The 18,433-nt window shown below is 46.5% G+C and overlaps 1 protein-coding gene across 4 annotated transcripts in view; it reads left to right on the forward strand.

The window, feature by feature from the left end:
• The first annotated feature begins 258 nt into the window (after positions 1-258).
• Positions 259-18,433, forward strand: part of STEAP1 (STEAP family member 1) — a 38,660-nt gene continuing 20,485 nt past the window's right edge. The window contains exons 1-3 of one of the 4 annotated variants that reach the window (XM_044294299.1): positions 259-363; positions 10,877-10,956; positions 14,838-14,939. In XM_044294299.1, coding sequence (XP_044150234.1) covers positions 10,930-10,956; positions 14,838-14,939 — 129 coding nt within the window. In that variant the 5' untranslated portion in view covers positions 259-363; positions 10,877-10,929. Of the gene's footprint in view, positions 364-10,876; positions 10,957-14,834; positions 14,960-18,433 lie in introns of those variants that run through there. The other 3 variants (XM_044294298.1, XM_044294301.1, XM_044294302.1) reach the window with 3 other exon arrangements.

The raw sequence follows: 18,433 nt of genomic DNA on the forward strand, positions 1-18,433 counted from the left end.
CAGGACGACATCAAGATGTGCGGATGTCACCGATGGAATTAACAAAAATATACCATAAATAATAGATATATATGTGACATCTGATACTAGGGCCGGGTGTGACAGCTACATTATGGCCGCTCTCCCAGCCCGCAGACTGCACTCATTCTTTCCACATGAAATCTGATCGATGACATCACATGACGTGGATTCTGCTCACACTGTCATGTTACACTGTGTCCCAGCAGACTGTGGGCGTGACCTGGGTGTGCTTGGAGGGTGTGGCCAGCAGGAGGCGGTGTGCACAGAGCAGGAATCACTCCTGACTCCTGAGCAGCTTAAAGTTACTACTAGTCTAGGAAACCTGGTGTCTATGCTTCTCAGGTAAGTGTCCTTACTTATCCTCCCATGACTTATACCATAGGACTCAGTATAGGGAGGGGGTCTGCCTCCTCTGTCCTATTCAAACGCAATAAACTTTATTAGCGAGCTTGTAAACAGATATAGCAGAGCTGAATGTCTTTTAACTCTTTAGGTCTTCATTAGTTCAGCTAGTGTAATGCATTTACCAGCAGTCCTGTGTAAAACCACAGATCATAGTGATATCGGCATGAGTTGTGCTAGATGGCAGCCTCAGCTCTGCTACATCTGTAACTGTCCCGTTAAGTTTAGGGAATAGCAAAAAAATAGTATATATTCAGGCAGCAGGACCGAATAAGTTAATATAATGTAGTAGTAGGTTAACTTGCAGTCCTATGTAAGAAAAAAAATACCCGATAATCTTGTGGTATCATGATTTTGTGCCTGGTGACAAACTCAGCTCTACTACGTGCACAGTGAACGGAACGTCAGAGCAGATTGTTTGGAAATAGATACAGATAGGTGCGAATAGGAGACGTCTTGTGTCTGTCCGCAGCGATGACGAGTGAACTGGTTGGTGCAGTTTTCTCATTCCTAGTGTCAGATACCGTATACAGGAAGCCATGATGTCAGACCTGACACGAGCAACCTACAACTACAACTCCCAGCATGGCACTTTAATCAGCACGGTTGATTAGAACTAATTAATGATCCAATATGTTTGGGCCGTTGCTTAGCGACAGACACCATAGGCAGTGGGTGACAACACGGGACCTCTATGCTGCTGTGAAGACTCATCACTGACTATACAGGAGAGGGGATGGCGGTGTGTGTGATGCGGAGACGGCACTCACTCCTCACAAGCCTCTGTGACAGGTCACTACTCAGACATAGGTTTAAATACACCTAAACCACCAAGTGTGAACACGCACTTAGGATGCAAATACAGATTCATATCTGGCAGGAACTAGGAGGCAGTTTTTGGCAGATGCTGTCTATGAGAGCTCTCTAGAAGGAACGTATGTGGAGCAGGAGCTGTGTATGGGGCACTCTCTGACAGACATGGTGTATGGGGCACTCTCTGACAGGCATGGTGTATGGGGCACTCTCTGACAGGCATGGTGTATGGGGCACTCTCTGACAGGCATGGTGTATGGGGCACTCTCTGACAGACATGGTGTATGGGGCACTCTCTGACAGGCATGGTGTATGGGGCACTCTCTGACAGGCCATATGTATGAGGGCACTGCTTATGGAACCAATCCCACAGGGTCACAATTGCATTTAAAGAGGACCTTTCACCTGGAAAAACATTGTAAACTAAGCATCCTGACATATAGAGCGGCGCCCAGGGATCTCACTGCACTTACTATTATCCCTGGGTGCCGCTCCGTTCTCCTGCTATGCTCTCCGGTATGTTCGGGGACTTGGTTATAGTAGGAGGAGTCTGCCCTTGTTCTGCTGGGCGTCTCCTCCTCCTAGGCTGTAGCGCTGGCCAATCGCAGCGCAGAGCTCACAGCCTGGGAGAAAAAGAACTCCCAGGCTGTGAGCTCTGCGCTGCGATTGGTCAGCGCTACAGCCTAGGAGGAGGAGACGCCCAGCAGAACAAGGGCAGACTCCGCCTACTATAACCAAGTCCCCTAAGTCTCCGCCCACTATAACCAAGTGAGCGAAGATACCGGAGGGCATAGCGACCGAATGGAGCGACTCCCAGGGATAATAGTAAGTGCAATTATAGGTGCATTCTTAAAGGGGTTGGCCACGTTGCAATATTTATAGTTTACTTACTGGTTTTGTGTCTCCTTTCCTGTTATCGTCAGTAAATTTCTTCCATTAGTCTCTCTGCCCTGCTGGTTTAGGATGGGACTGCTGCTTCTGTATATAGTGCCTGTGCATCGGCCCCTCTAGGTCTGCAAAACACTGTAAAAAGGCCAGTATTACTCCCATACAGTGACCATATAGTGGTAGATATTAGTCCTACAACGGCTTTCTGCCCTATAAGACGCACCTAGGTTTCAGAGGAGGACAATAAGAATAAAATATTTTTCATTAGACCTCAGATCAGACCAGCAATCAGACCCCCAAAGTTAATCAGACATCAGCTCACAGTCCCAATCAGACCCCCGATGTTCATAAGACCCCAATACGACCTCAGATCAGGCCCACAATCAGACCTCAGCTCAGACCCCAATGTGAATGACCCCCAATCATACCTCAGCTAATAGCCCAATATAAATAAGACCCCCCCATTCAGACCTCAGATTAGCCCCCCCATGCCTCAGATCAGCCCCCCATGCCTTAGACCAGCCCCCAGCCATCAGCCATATATCAGCCTCCAGTCATATATCAGCCCCCAGCCATCAGCCATATATCAGTCCCCAGCCTCCAGTCATATATCAGCCTCCAGTCATATATCAGACCCCAGACATCTATCAGACCCCAGACATCTATCAGACCCCAGACATCTATCAGACCCCAGACATATATAAGACCCCAGCCATCAGCCTCATGTAAGCCCCCAGCCTGAGAGCAAATAAAATAAAATAAAATCAACCTAACTCTCCTTCTCTGGACGCCACCGCTCCTCACCTCCAGTGCTCTCTGTCTTCTTCCTGCCGCAGCTGTGCTGTGATCCGACGCGCTTTCCCGGTCCTCCAGTATTAATGAGTGCTTCCATAATGGAAGCACTCATTAGTATTCACTCCATAAGACGCAGGGACATTTTCCCCCCACTTTGGGGGGGGGGGTGTCTTATGAGGTGAAAAATATGGTGGCAGGGCAGTTATATCCAATGACTTACTGTCACGGTCCCTCCCATGATAGAGAGGTTAGAAGATCTGAGAGACTGGCGGCACGAGAAGTTATCTGACAGTCTCTCTGTTTTCACTTGCTGCAGTGTTGTTGTTGGTAATGCCCACACCTCTTGTCCCAGGTGCAGCTTGTGGTCATTACTGCTCTTCTATTTAGTCTGGACTCACACTTCATACCATGCGGTTGATATTATCTGCTTGAAGTTGGAAGAGCTTGTGTGTGGTTCTGATTTATAGATAAGTGTTCTTTGCTTTGTATTTTGTTGTTCTCAATTGCTCGTTGTCTACTAGGCTTAGTCTCAGACCCTGTCACTACTCCTAGGAATTTTCAGGGTTACTAGGGCCTAGGTTTCCGGTGTATGAAAATTCCCACCTTCAGGGTCTATTCATACTGACAGGAGTGAAGGCTAGGTTTAGGGTTACCTAGCTGATCACCCATTCCCTTTCCTTAGCCTTGAGGCCTACTTCCTGGTAATTTTCCTTCTGTGGTCATTCTGGTGTTTATCCCCTCCCCCGTCTTTGTGACACTTACAGTTGACTTCTCCTTTGATTGCAGTTATTCACTTTTTCTGTCTTTTCCATCCATGATGACTTCTTTAAGCTGCAGTATGTGTCTACAGAGACATATTTGGCAACTGCCCTACTTTTCCTCAAGCTACTGTGAGGCAGTGACAGGCCTCACGGCTGCTAGGGGAGAGATGTGGCAGGAGTTTCTATTTCTTCGCTGTCAGCAGAGGCCTGGGAGGCCTGTGTGCAGCAGAGGCCTAGGAAGGCTCTGTATAGGTGGGCTCAGCCGAGCTGGCTGAGGGGCCACAGGGCTAGGTGTTAGCCTGAACTTTGGGGGACTCCACGAGGTCTTGGAATCGACGGTCGCTAGGCCAGAGTCAGGAGGACTTCTGGGCCACAATCCCCCAAAAGGTACTGGACTTTGTTACAGCCTGGAAGTGCTGGATTGTTAGGCTGGGAAAAGCCGCATGTTCTTCCCGTGTGTGAACGGGGCTTTCAGTGAGGTAGGGAGTCCTCATGTTTAGTTAAATCCCAGCAGGGCAGGTGTTTTATTTGTATTGTTTGTTTTGGTTTTGCTGAGGTGCCAAATAAAAGCAATGTTTGGCCCCTAACCCTGTGGTCAATGAAGATCATTGTGAGAATGACCACCGAATATGAGGCGACCCCTTACAATTGGTGGAGGATGCGGGCATGTTGTCCATGAGAGAAGGGCAACGGTCGGTTGCTAGGGGCAATGGCGAGACAGCAGGTGCTGCTGAAAGCTGTTTTGCGAGTTTTGTGGAGTTAAAGGGCCGGAAGCCTGTTTGTTCGGTGGAGCAGGTGCTGCTCGTGCTATTGTGGACTATTTTTGCTGTGGTGCAGAGATTTAAAGAGCCAGAAGCCCAGAGAAGAGACTGACTGACTTATTGTTGTCACTATGAGGTCTGTGCAGACCCACCTGCAGCAGGACTATGCAATGGATGATTGTGAGGTCAGAAGATCTGATACAGAAAGATCCTGCGAGTTGGTGATTGGGGGAATCCCTCTGTGGATCACTTTAGATTCCCGCCAACGCGTGTCCTGGGTTAAGCCCAAAGTACTGGACTTTCTAAAGAGGGGGCCAGAGACAGATATCACCGTGTCTCTGACCTTTATCACAGACTATGGCCCTATGCAATGGGAGCTCTTAAAATGTGAGACCCTGGAAGTGGAGTTTGTGCTTGGCAAAGACTTTCCGTTCTTCTGGCAGCTATGGAGCGGAAAAAAGGCTTTGAGTTGTGCCGCTGGAGTTGCAGAGGAAAAGATGTGTGCCGTTGCCAAAGGCAACTGTCGGGAAGAAAAGGAGGTGGAGAGCAGTGCGACTCTCTGGAGATCCTATGTTTCCTGCACGTGTGCGCAAAGTCCTAAAGAGTGCGGCTGGAGTTACGGTCCAGGAAAAGTCGGGACTCCAGGCCATGCTGTTTCCGGTGGCAACGTTTGCAGTAAGGAGTCTGCGGGTGTTCGGAATACCAGGAACCAAGAGAAGGCTGGTGATCTTGGTAGAGATGTCCTGGGAATATCGTCGTCTCCCGAATCCACGACGTCAGGCGGTAAGACTGTTCCTGTTAATAGTTGTGTGGCAGATCCAGTGACCGTGAGCCGGCCGCAGTGGAAACCGGCTGGGTCAGTGACGAAAAAAATCACTGAGGCGAAAAACCGTCTCGGAAGTGTATGACATTGGGAAAAACACAGTGTCTGAACAGGCGGGTAAGCCTGTTGCGGTTACTCCCTCGCAGGAACCTGCAGGGGAGAAGGTTTCTGGGTCGCCCAAAGAGCCTGTGATCAAAGCTAGATTTGGGGTGGTGAAAGTCAGAGATCCCATGCTAGCCCAGGTAAGAGGTAGCATGATGGCCGCCTCAGAGACTGATAGAGTGTTACATGTTCGGGACAATTATGTGAATAATACGGACTCTCAGGTGGTTCTCACTGAGGGAGAGTCTCCGGTGAGAACTGGGACTTGTGAACCTGATGTTACAAATACGCTCATACATGAGGGAATGGTGGGCCGTAATTTCCCCTTATGCTTGGAGGTTTTAAGTAATGGAGACACTTCTGCAGAGAGTGACAAAACTCCTGCAGAATCTGTACCTGTCCCTTTAAATGATAATGTGAAGGAGCTGCACATTGAGAACAAGGGTGCAGATAAGGTGCAAAGTGATGGTACCATGTTTGACGAAATGCATAGTGGAAATGTGATGTCATGTGAAATATGTGATAATAATGACATGCCTTTTCCTTTGCAGGCTGTGATTGGGGAAAAAGCTCCCCCTGTTGGTAAACATGTGTCTGATATAAAAGTGTTGATAAATGTTGAAGAAACACCGCTAGGAGACCCCCTTGTAGACAATGTGGCGGGGCTAGAGGGTGTACCACACGTACCAGATGTGGGTGTGCAGTCTCCACAGGTTTCTATGATTAATAAAATGTCCCAGGTGGGGATTGACTCATAGGTGCCCCTAGAGGTCAGGGTTAATAATGACACAAGCAGTATAAGTGGCGTATGTGCCGTGACAGTTAGCAACTCCGAGAGTGAGGCTACCATGTCAAGACCCAGCAAAACTAAAGTGGTTACTAGTAGCGACCAGATGACAGTTATATCTGACGAGACGAGAGTTCAGTCGGGTGACAGCCTAGTGCCTGAAGCTCATATCCAGACAGTTGTAGATGACCTGACAGGACAGTACAGCTACAAACTTGAAGATGTTTTCGCTCGCTCTGCACAGTCCCTAGATACACTAGAGATGGGGCTAGCGGGTCTCGCAGAGCAACTGCAGGAATCTCCAGAGGAGTCACAGAAAGAGATGAATGAACTGAAGGAACTAGAGTCACTAATAGAAGCGGAAATTCTCCAACTTCAAGAGGAACTTGCAGCTTCTGAGCGATCCAGACTTCATGCAGAGCAGAAAAAAGATGAGCTGGCTGATGAGGTTCTAAACAGCGCCTCAGAAAAATCTGCTCTCTTGGAGGAGAAAAGACATTTGGAAGCCAGGATGGCTCAACTTGATCAAGAGTTGCGTGATCGGATGGTAGACCTGGACCACCAGAAACAAATTGTGTCTAAATTGGAGAAGAAACAGAAGATGTTGGACAAGCTCCTGGCTGAAGAGAAAACCACCTCGGCCAGATATGCCGAAGAACGTGACCAAGTGGAGACTGATGCTCAAGAGAAGGCGACCAAGGCCCTCTTCTTGGCCAGAGCTCTTGAAGAAGTACTTGAGGAGCGAGATGAATTTGAGAGGCTGAACAGGCAACTCAGAGCAGAGATGGAAGATCTCATGAGCTCAAAAGATGACGTCGGGAAGAACGTCTAAGAGTTGGAGAAGTCTAAGCATGCTCTCGAGCAGCAGGTGGAAAATGAGAAACCTGAAGAGGAGAGTCCTTTGAAGGATGTCAAGAGGTCTAAGCCAGAGCCTGTTAGGAGGCGGTCTGGAGATGATGGCGCTGTAGTACCGCCCGAGGCAGAGAAGATGGAAGGTCTTTCTGCTGAACCCGTTGATGGGGCTGATGTGGATGCAGAGGCCAAGAGTCTCATGACAGTGTGTAACTAGGACCAAGTCGCAAAAGACGTCCCCTCCGCCTACAAGGTCTTCCAAGTAGCCAGCAGCCTGCTGGGGAAGAAATATGAGGAGATGGACGACCAGTATGCAGATCCTGTCTACTACTGTGGGCTGGCTCTCCCGAATTCCTCCTAAAAAGAGAACAGTGTCCTGGGTGAGCCACTGAAGAAAGAGGAGAAGGACTTAAAAGGGCAAGTATATGATGCCGGGTCCAAGGAAACAAAGGCTGAAGAAGTTAAGGCCGAGGTGTTGGGGGACGTGAAGTCCTCAGGTGCTGCAGAGACCAAAGGAGTGGCTACTGATATGGAAAAAGCCACTAAAGAAGCAGAGGTCTCTGAAACTGCTGCCAAAGTGGGGGAAACCACAGCTGGGAAGATGGAAGATGTGCACCGGAGGCACATTTAAAAAATCGTGCAGGGACAAGCCTGCTCTGCTGAAGGAGAAAGGGTCGAGACACAACCATGAACTGGAACCGTTCAGTCAAGAGTTGCAGCAGTCCAAGAAAGGACATGAGGAGCATGTACAGAAGCCCGAGAATCAAAAAAGAGAGCTTGCCGATCATATAAAAACATCTTCTGAGAGAAGTTCCAGAGGCCAAAGGCCAAATGTGGAGAGAAAAAGAAAGAAAAGAAGAGGCCACGGGTGCGAAGGCGTAACATCCTCGCTCGTGAAAGAGAGTACCTGCTCATGAGATGGGGAAGAAAGTCCCATAGATATGATCTACTCCATAATAAACTCGTGTTCGTGACAAACCAAGCGCTGTTGTCCAGGGTCTGGCAGAATAAAGGGAAGACTGTATGCCAGGTAGATGCCCTCTCACAAGCATCTGGGTTTGGTGCTAGTGTTCACCCTACGGGCTTGAACAAAGGGGGGGATATGTGAGGCAGTGACAGGCCTCATGGCTGCTAGGAGGGAGATATGGCAGGAGTTTCCATTTCTTTGCTGTCAATCAGCAGGTCAGAGGCCGCACCAGGTGGAACAATCAGTCTGGGATAAGAGCCCAGTCCAGATTGTTAGGAGGAGGAAGAGTCTGTGTGCAGCAGAGGCCTGGGAAGGCTCTGTACAGGTGGGCTCAGCTGAGCTGGCTGAGGGGCCACGGGGCTAGGTGTTAGCCTGAACTTTGGGGGACTCCGCGAGGTCTTGGAATCGACGGTCACTAGGCCAGAGTCGGGAGGACTTCTGGGCCACAATCCCCCAAAAGGTGCTGGACTTTGTTACAGCCTGGAAGTGCTGGATTGTTAGGCTGGGAAAAGCTGCATGTTCTTCCCGTGTGTGAACGGGGCTTTCAGTGAGGTAGGGAGTCCTCATGTTTAGTTAGAGGCCAGCCAGGCAGGTGTTTTATTTGTATTGTTTGTTTTGGTTTTGCTGAAGTGCCAAATAAAAGCAATGTTTGGCCCCTAACCCTGTGGTCGATGAAGATCATTGTGAGAATGACCACCGAATATGAGGCGATCCCTTACACTACACAAACTCTAACTACCTGCTTTGTTTTGTGGTACTCCCCTGAAAACAGCAGTACTCCCAAAAATTTTAGAGCCGGAGACATAATTTTCCATATTGTGCCTCAGACGGTTATAGTAAAAGTACCATCTTTTATACCCCACAGAGTGATAGTGATCTTCTCAGTGTCCACACAAAGTAATGAAGCTGCTGATGTCCTACATAATATTCATGCACAATATGCGCCTATTTTACCCCCCAAGAAGCAACAGTGCCGCTGTGAGCTCCCTAGAAAGTATGTGCCCCCTAGACAGTTATAATGCCCTCTGTATATAATGCCCCATGAGTGCCCCCTAAAAAGCAATAATGACCCCTTAGTGCTCACTAAAAAGTAATAATGCTCCATAAAAAGTAATGCTTCTGGGTAGCCCTAAAACTAATAATGCCCCCTAAAGGGGTTATCCCATGAATAAGGTAAAAAATGCAAATCATACATAATCTAGTACATGACAATCTCTTTCTAACAAAGCTAAAACCAGCCCTGTACCTCACATTGATCCGGGCAGCTTAGGGGGGCTGTCCTTTCTCAGGGGGGCATGCCCTGTCTGCTGCAGCTGGTGGCAGTTGACGGATGGAACTGAGCATGTGCTTCCGTCTCAGTAAGCAGGACAGAGAAATTTGAAAAAGAGCAAACAGCAGGTGGCGCTATACTAAATATTTAATTACATGCAATTGCAAATGTATTCAGAGCCAGATGCTGGTTTGAAAACTGGAGAATATTTTTTGTGGGACATCCCCTTTTTGGGAGTTGTAGTTTTACAACAGCTGGAGGGCCGCAGGTTGAGCATGCCTGCTCTAGGAAAACCACCATGTTTTTCTAAATCTGGTTACCCTTTAAGGCTAGAGCTCCAATACAAATTTTGCAATTATTACAAAACGTTTTCCCCCTATAGAAAAACATTGAGTTGTGTTAACGTTCCTGGGAACCAAATCATTGTGGAGCCCCCTATTGGTGAACTTGCAAAGACCAGAAATCTAGATACCATAAATCATGCCCAATTCCCTGGGTGCTGATATTAGGACAGTGCATTAATCATAGTAACCCTAGTAGTAACCACGAGTAGTCACAGTGATGGGAAACTGAATTTTTCAGAAATAGATGCAGAAACATGGCTTGTGTTAGTCAGCATACCTCCTTAGATCCAAGGGGGCTCAGTTTTCTACTTCTGGCCCTAAAAATTCACTAGCCCTGTACCGCACATGGGTCCAGAGATCTCCCATTCACTGCTGCAATTGCCCTGCTACATTATCTTCAGCTTGGCAGCTCACGGGTGTGTCCTTTCTGCTGCATCTCTCACCCTGTAACTGCCACAGCTTCTAACAGAACATAGGCTGGTGGCAATCGAAGATTTAAACTGAGAACGTTCGACCGGCTCATGTGAGAAGGATAAACAATAAGGGAAAAAAAACAACCAGCAGGTGGCGCTATACAGATACATTTTATTGAATAACTCAGTGTCTATACAAAAATTTTTATTACATGCAATTACAAAAGTATTCAGATCCAGGTGCTGGTTTAATAAATGCAGAATATGAATCGTGACACAAACCCTTTAAGGGGCCGTTCACATGGAAGGTTTTACTGCAGAATTTTGACGCAGACTGCTGAAATAAAATTTTGCCAAAATCCTGTCGGCATCCGCCTGGTTTCTGCCTCCCATTAATTTTATTGGGTGGCTGAGCTGTGGATCATGGAGTCCCTTTTCGGCGCAGCTGCAGATTTAAGCTGCTGCTCCGCAATCCTTAATTACCAGAGGAACTTCAGCGCCAAAGTTCCACGGCAAAATAGGTCATGTGAACATACCCCAAGTCTTTTTATTTTTATCATGCCTTCTCCAGACATTCTGTGTTTGCATAATCTCTCGTCAAAGTAAAAAATATCCGGACGTTTCTCAGAAACTCTGACATTTGCGTAGCCTTGGCAGGACCAGACGAGGGCTTAAAAAAAAATAAAAAATCCGCCTGTGTGAGTTTATTCAGAGAGGTAAATGGGTTTAATAGGAGATATAATGGCCGCCATTCATCGCACAGGAACCTGGGGGCTGTTAGGGGCCGACTGTTTACTGGGACCACAGAGCAGTTTCTTGTATGATTCATTTTCTGGTTTTACTAAAAGCTGTGTCTGGATTTTGCTTTCCTTTCCAGTGTTTGCTCCTTACTGGCACAATGGATCCTTGCTGAATCGGAAACAAGATAATATGGGGGAAAATCACAACTGCGTCCAGGTGAGTTACAAAATCAAACTGGGATTGTAAAAGCAATTCTGGAAGATCAGCTACTGCAGGTACTAAAGAAACTGTACAGGCCAGGGGACTACTACCAATACCAGTAAACAGGGACTAAAAAAAAACACACTATGCAAAGACTAGTATTACCGCCATATAGTGGTAGTTATTCATACAGACCGTATAAGTGATTGCAGTACAGTTATATCCAGTGACTTACAGTTCACGCACGTGTTCTCCGATTGGAATCATTCACTTTTCCCATCTTTTCCATATGGCCCGGACCACCATGACAACTACTTTCAGCCTTAACTTGTGTCTGCAGAATTTGCAACACAGACATCTTTGGCTCCTCACTTTTCCAGCATGCTTCCTACACGATACCAAAATTTTGATTCGATTTCGATACCATAAAAAAGTATTGCGGTACTCGATACCGTTCGATACCACGCAAAAAAAAATAAAACACCCAAAAAATCCATTCTGTATTTTATGTAATGTCCGGCCCATAATAGAACATTCCTATCCTATTTTTTGGGGGAAATAAGGTGACTAAAAAATGGCGAATCACGTGTTTTTTTTTTTTTTTCTGTTACGGCGTTCACCGCATAGGAAATATTTTTTTATATTTTAATAGTTCGCACTTTTTCGGGCGTGGCGATATGTAATATGTTTATTTTTTATTGTTTATATATTTTATATGTAAAATTGGGAAAGGCGGGATTTAAACTATTAGTTACTTTTTACTTACTATTTCCCCCCTTAGGGGCTAGAACCTGGGATCTTTTAATATCTTGTCCTATTCACCCTAATAGAGCTCTATTAGGGTGAATAGGACTTTACTCTCTCCCTGCTGTCCTGGGCTCTGTGCACACAGCAGCAGGGAGCTGACCATGGCAGCCAGGGCTTCAGTAGCGTCCTGGTTGCCATGGTAACCTGATCGGAGCCCCAGACTTCATTGCTGGGGCTCTGATCAGAACTTCCACTGCCACCAATGAGGAGGAGGGGAGAGGACCCTGTGGCCACTGCCACCAATAAATATAACAATGAGGGGGGGGGAGCCTGTGGCCACTGCACCACCAATGATTATACTTTACAATACTGGGGTTGGGGGGACGTACTGTGCCACCAATGAATATAATTAACACATTAATTTAAGTGTAGGCAGAAGGTGCCGTCGTATCACATATCCGGCAACTGCCCTCTATGACCTGGCGTTGCGATCCCCGGCAATTAACCCCTCAGGTGCCGATCACAGCTCCCTGTCATAGAGGGTGGGTGCCAGGTATGTGATACCGCTGCCTACACTTAAATGAATGTGTTAATTATATTCATTGGTGGCGCAGTGGCCACTGCCCCTCCCCTCCTCTTCACTGCTATCAGTCACAGGGGGGGGGGGGGACTGCCTCCTTCTCCCCTGTGCTGCTGAGGAGAACATGGCATGAGCCGAGAGCAGCGCGTGCCATGTTCTCTAACAGATACGAGGCTGCGCAGCCTAGTATCATTAAATTGTGACACCCGATATCGTATCGATCCGGGTCTAAAAGTATTGATTAGGTATCGAAACTTCGATACCGGGTGCAGCTCTACTTCCTACCTTTCCCAAGCCTGCACAAACTCCCCATCCTGCTGATGTCCTTTCTCAGGGGGCATATCCTTCCTGCTGCAGCTTTCTCCCAATGACAATTAAGGGGGCCTAACCTTTCTCAATGGGTTGTTTCTGCTGTAGCTCTCTCCCTTTCACAGCTCAACGAGCATGTCCTTTCTGCTGCAGCTCTCTCACTATTACAGCTCAATGGGTGTGGCCTTTCTGCTACAGCTCTTTCCCTATCACAGCTCAGGGGAGCATGTATTTTATGCTACACCTCTCTCCCTGTAATTGTCACAGTTTCTAACAGTAGATCCGGCTGGTGGCAATTGAAAGATGGAACTGAGCATGTGTGACCACCTCACCAATGTTACTGTGGCAGACTGAGAAATAAAGACAAACAGCAGGTGGCGCTGTACAGATACATTTTATTGAATAACTCACTGGCTATACAAAATTCTTAATAACATGCAATTACGAAATTATTCGGATCCAGACGCTGATTTGAAAAATGTAGAATTTTTAATGTTTTGATCTAATAACACCCTTGGGACCTCAGATACAGGCAGTGGTTTCATAAGCAGATTAAAAAGCACTTTAAAAAGTTTCAAAGCAAACAAAATTTGTACCTTATTGTAGTCCAATCCAGAACCCCCAGCAACCCATTCAATTAGCTTCCACCTTGTCTTCATTGGACCAGTGCGGGGGTGGAAATACATCATATTTTTCTTCCATGATTAGTGGGGGGGGGGGGGGGGGGTCCAGATGAAGGTCCTGCTATTTTTTTTTTAAAACTTAAATGAAAAGACTAAAATCTGCACTATACAGTATAGGTTATACTGTAACTAATGCAGATTCATCACACATACACTGTCATAAATACATGTGAAAAAGTCCCGCTAAATGGAATGCCTGAGGCTATATGCTGGCAGAAAGTGGGACATATGGCCTCTATGGGTCTTTTTACCAGAGCTGTAGACCGCTGTGTCTCCATGCAGAACCATCCCTGGAAAGGAATGCTTCTCGGGGAGCAGAGAGAATGAGTGGGCCCTCCAGAGGGAACGATTCTGAGGGCCGCCCTTCTATCTATACAGAATATGTCTAAGTCTACTTTAAATTTCCATGATCATTTTTGTCGTTATCATTGAACACACAGGGCATTTCATAAACAAAAAATACTAATAAATAGGTCATTTATGAATCAGTTCATAAGAAATAGGCCCTGGGGGGATTCAAAATCACCTACAGATGGGAGTGTCTTCTGCTGGACCTTTGAGTCAGGCTATTATTAGCGGCCCATTATTGTGTCAGGTCCACTGGATGATCCATATGAATCCACAAGAAACAAAACCTCCAAGCAATCATACAGATGTGTGAAGAAATGGGAGCCCTCCTATATATTTCTTCATTCTTTTTGAACAATACTTTAATGGGTTCTATTATGTACAGCTTCCACATCCTAATTTTGACATAAAATGTCTTCATTGACAATCCTCACCTGCAACAGTACCGGCATTACAAGGGCAGAATCACTTAAAATAGAGTAGTACTATAGGGTTGTTCACATATCAGAACCAGGGCTGAATATGGAAAGGGCATAAGGAGCATTGACCTCCCGGTTGTCTCCATTGTTTCCCATACACTCCTGGTAGCAGTTTATTGACATAAGGAGATACAGATAGGCAGCTACTTATCTCCTGGTTCAACAAAATATTGAGCTGATGTTTGACCCCCCAGTAGAGATCAATTACGTTACGTTACGAGGGTAGACTCAATCTTCAGAACCTTTTGAGAGTCAACCTTGCTCAGGAGCTGCCATCCACCCTTCAGAACTTTCAAGATTCAGCCTTGTCCAGGAGCCTCCACCCTTCAGAACCTTTGAGATTCACCCTTGTCCAGGAGCCTACCCTCTTCAGAAATTTTTATATTCACCCTTGTCCAGGAGCCTCCACCCTTCAGAACCTTTGAGACTCACCCTTGTCCAGGAGCCTACCCTCTTCAGAACCTTTGAGATTCACCCTTATCCAAAAGCCACCCCCCTTCAGAGCTTTTGAGATTCACCCTTGCCCAGGAGCCTCCACCCTTCAGAACCTTTGATAGTCACCCTTGTCCAGGAGCCTCGACCCTTTAGAATTTGACTATCCTGTCTACACTGTACGGTTATATGACCATTTCCATATCTAGACCAACATTTGTTACTTATAGAAACATTCATTTTTAGACCATGATAGGCTCCAATAATTTCAGTGTCATGTTTATATTTATTGCCTATAAAAATTTTGTTTTTCAGCAGTTATCCGGCATGGCAGAGGAGGAGATGCCCAGTTCTTGTACCTGCAATGGCAATGTCTGGGCACCACAACAATGGAGAAGCATGGAATGCAAAATGAAGTTGGTAATATATCACAATAGTTGGTAATATATCACAATATGAATTATAGAATCTACTTTATACTCCTTGGAAGTATACTTTGTTGGGTAGTAACCTTCCTTCAAGTGGCCAAATATTCTATAACAGGGATCAGCACCCTCTGGCACTCCAGCTGTGCTGAAACTACAACTCCCATAATCTTCCTTTTATTTCTATGGGAGTTACAAGAACAATGGATTAAGTGTGCATGATGGGAGTTGTCATTTCACTGGAGAAGCTGGAGTGCCGAAAGTAGCTGATGCCTGTTCTATACCACTGTCCCTTAGTTGTATCCTTATGTGGAAAGCTGTGTGACAAGCATTATGGATTTTATCCAGCTTTTCCATACTCTTGAATGTCATAGTTGCCTGATTACAGTAGTGATTCAAATATAATCAGGTAGGTTTGCTTGTCAGAAGCCTGGGAAAGCTAGGTAATAGCCCCTGAGGCACCTAAGAACCATGATGTTTTGCACAGGAATATCCTGCAAATGGGACCTCGAAGAGCAGGGCTGATTTCCATATAAGGAGTGTTTCAATACAATGCAGGGGCGTTCCTAGGTTAAGCAGGGGTTGGGTCTAAAATATTCCACAATGTGGTGTTTAAATGTTGGAGGTTATATCACGTGGTGGTGCAACGGCAGTCAAATTCGTTGTCAACTAGGTTTACCAAAAGTGACTGAAGAGACTATTTACTAGGAGGCGAACACTCTTTAAATTTCATAAAGTATTCTGAATATAAGAGACAAGTTCTTCATTTGAGAACACAAGCATCTGCTGTTAGCCCAAACTGCAACTGTGGTGCTCTCTGCCAATGAGGAGACTGGCAAGCTCAGAACCTGGGCTCCCAGCCAGATCAGTGCCCGCACTGTACTGTTATGCAGACAGGTGTCAAAACTCCATATGAGGAGCGCAGTAACAAAAACAAAGGTGCAAAGATCTGTCGCATCAGACTCTGCACTCACAGTTTTGATTGGTCATGGGACAGATATGTGAAAGTTCCTCGGTGGGAAGCGATCAGCACTTCTTTTGTTTTCATGCTCTGCAATCAGTGAGAAGAGGACTGCAGCATAAAACGTTGTGAAAAGTGGTAATCAAGAAAGCTAAAAATAATGGAAAAACATCTTCAGACCCCCAAAATAGCGATATATTGGTCTGATGGCACATTTGTAATATACATCCATAAGCAGAGGCCTTCATTTATTAAGACTGGGGTTTCATAAAAATGTAAAATAAATGTCAGAATTTCAGTAAAAGTCAAAAAGTGAAATCTGTGCCCTCCATTAGCAGGTGCAGATTGGCACCAGAATTTGTGCTATTTTCTGTCTTTTCTATTCTGGCCCACACCCATTGTGTTTCTTCCTGGTTCTGTTATAGGTGCACTGTTCTTTGCTGGTTCTGCTATAAGTGCACTGTTCCTTCCTGGCTCTGCTATAGGTGTACTGTTCCTTGCTGGCTCTGTTATCCTTGCTGGCTCTGTTATAGGTGCACTGTTCCTTGCTGGCTCTGTTATAGGTGCACTGTTCCTTGCTGGCTCTGTTATAGGTGCACTGTTCCTTGGTGGCCCTGCTATAGGTGCACTGTTCCTTGGTGGCCCTGCTATAGGTGCACTGTTCCTTGCTGGCTCTGTTAAAGGTGCACTGTTCCTTGCTGGCTCTGTTATAGGTGCACTGTTCCTTGATGGCTCTGTTATAGGTACACTGTTCCTTGCTGGCTCTGTTATAGGTGCACTGTTCCTTGCTGGTTCTGTTATAGGTACACTGTTCCTTGCTGGCTCAGTTATTGGTGCACTGTTCCTTGCTGGTTCTGTTACAGGTGCACTGTTACTTCCTGGTTCTGTTATAGGTGCACTGTTCCTTGCCGGCTCTGTTATAGGTGCACTGTTCCTTGCTGGTTCTGTTATAGGTGCACTGTTACTTCCTGGCTCTGTTATAGCTGCACTGTTCCTTGCTGGCTCTGTTATAGGTGCACTGTTCCTTGCTGGTTCTGTTATAGGTGCACTGTTACTTCCTGGCTCAGTTATTGGTGCACTGTTCCTTGATGGCTCTGTTATAGGTGCACTGTTACTTCCTGGTTCTGTTATAGGTGCACTGTTCCTTGATGGCTCTGTTATAGGTGCACTGTTACTTCCTGGTTCTGTTATAGGTGCACTGTTCCTTGCTGGTTCTGTTATAGGTACACTGTTCCTTGCTGGCTCTGTTATAGGTGCACTGTTCCTTGCTGGCTCTGTTATAGGTGCACTGTTCCTTGATGGCTCTGTTATAGGTGCACTGTTACTTCCTGGTTCTGTTATAGGTACACTGTTCCTTGCTGGTTCTGTTATAGGTACACTGTTCCTTGCTGGCTCTGTTATAGGTGCACTGTTCCTTGCTGGTTCTGTTATAGGTGCACTGTTCCTTGCTGGCTCAGTTATTGGTGCACTGTTCCTTGCTGGTTCTGTTACAGGTGCACTGTTCCTTGATGGCTCTGTTATAAGTGCACTGTTACTTCCTGGCTCTGTTATAGGTGCACTGTTCCTTGATGGCTCTGTTATAGGTACACTGTTCCTTGCTGGCTCTGTTATAGGTGCACTGTTCCTTGCTGGTTCTGTTATAGGTGCACTGTTCCTTGCTGGCTCTGTTATAGGTGCACTGTTCCTTGCTGGTTCTGTTATAGGTGCACTGTTCCTTGCTGGCTCTGTTATAGGTGCACTGTTCCTTGCTGGTTCTGTTATAGGTGCACTGTTACTTCCTGGTTCTGTTATAGGTGCACTGTTCCTTGCTGGTTCTGTTATAGGTGCACTGTTTCTTGCTGGCTCTGTTATAGGTGCACTGTTTCTTGCTGGCTCTGTTATAGGTGCACTGTTCCTTGCTGGTTCTGTTATAGGTGCACTGTTCCTTGCTGGTTCTGTTATAGGTGCACTGTTCCTTGCTGGTTCTGTTATAGGTGCACTGTTCCTTGCTGGCTCTGTAACCCTGGGTTCACACCTGAGCGTTGCGCAAACGCGCGTTTTACGCGCGTTTTTGTCGCGCGTTTTTATGCGCGTTTTTTGTAATAGTAAACGCGCGTTTGACGCGCGTTTGTGTCATTGACTGCAGTGTCCTATGGCCACAAACGCGCGTCAAAACGCCCCAAAGAAGCTCAAGTACTTGTTTGAGCGTCGGGCGTTTTACAGCGCGTTCGTACGCGCTGTAAAACGCCCAGGTGTGAACCATTCCCATAGGGAAGCATTGGATTTCATGTCTTGAGTGTTTTACAGCGCGTTTGAACGCGCTGTAAAACGCTCAGGTGTGAACCCAGGGTTATAGGTGCACTGTTCCTTGCTGGTTCTGTTATAGGTGCACTGTTCCTTGCTGGTTCTGTTATAGGTGCACTGTTCCTTGCTGGTTCTGTTATAGGTGTACTGTTCCTTGCTGGCTCTGTTATAGGTGCACTGTTCCTTGCTGGTTCTGTTATAGGTGCACTGTTCCTTGATGGCTCTGTTATAGGTGCACTGTTCCT

The sequence above is a fragment of the Bufo gargarizans genome, chromosome 5 (assembly GCF_014858855.1).
Source record: "Bufo gargarizans isolate SCDJY-AF-19 chromosome 5, ASM1485885v1, whole genome shotgun sequence".
Lineage (NCBI taxonomy): Eukaryota > Metazoa > Chordata > Amphibia > Anura > Bufonidae > Bufo > Bufo gargarizans.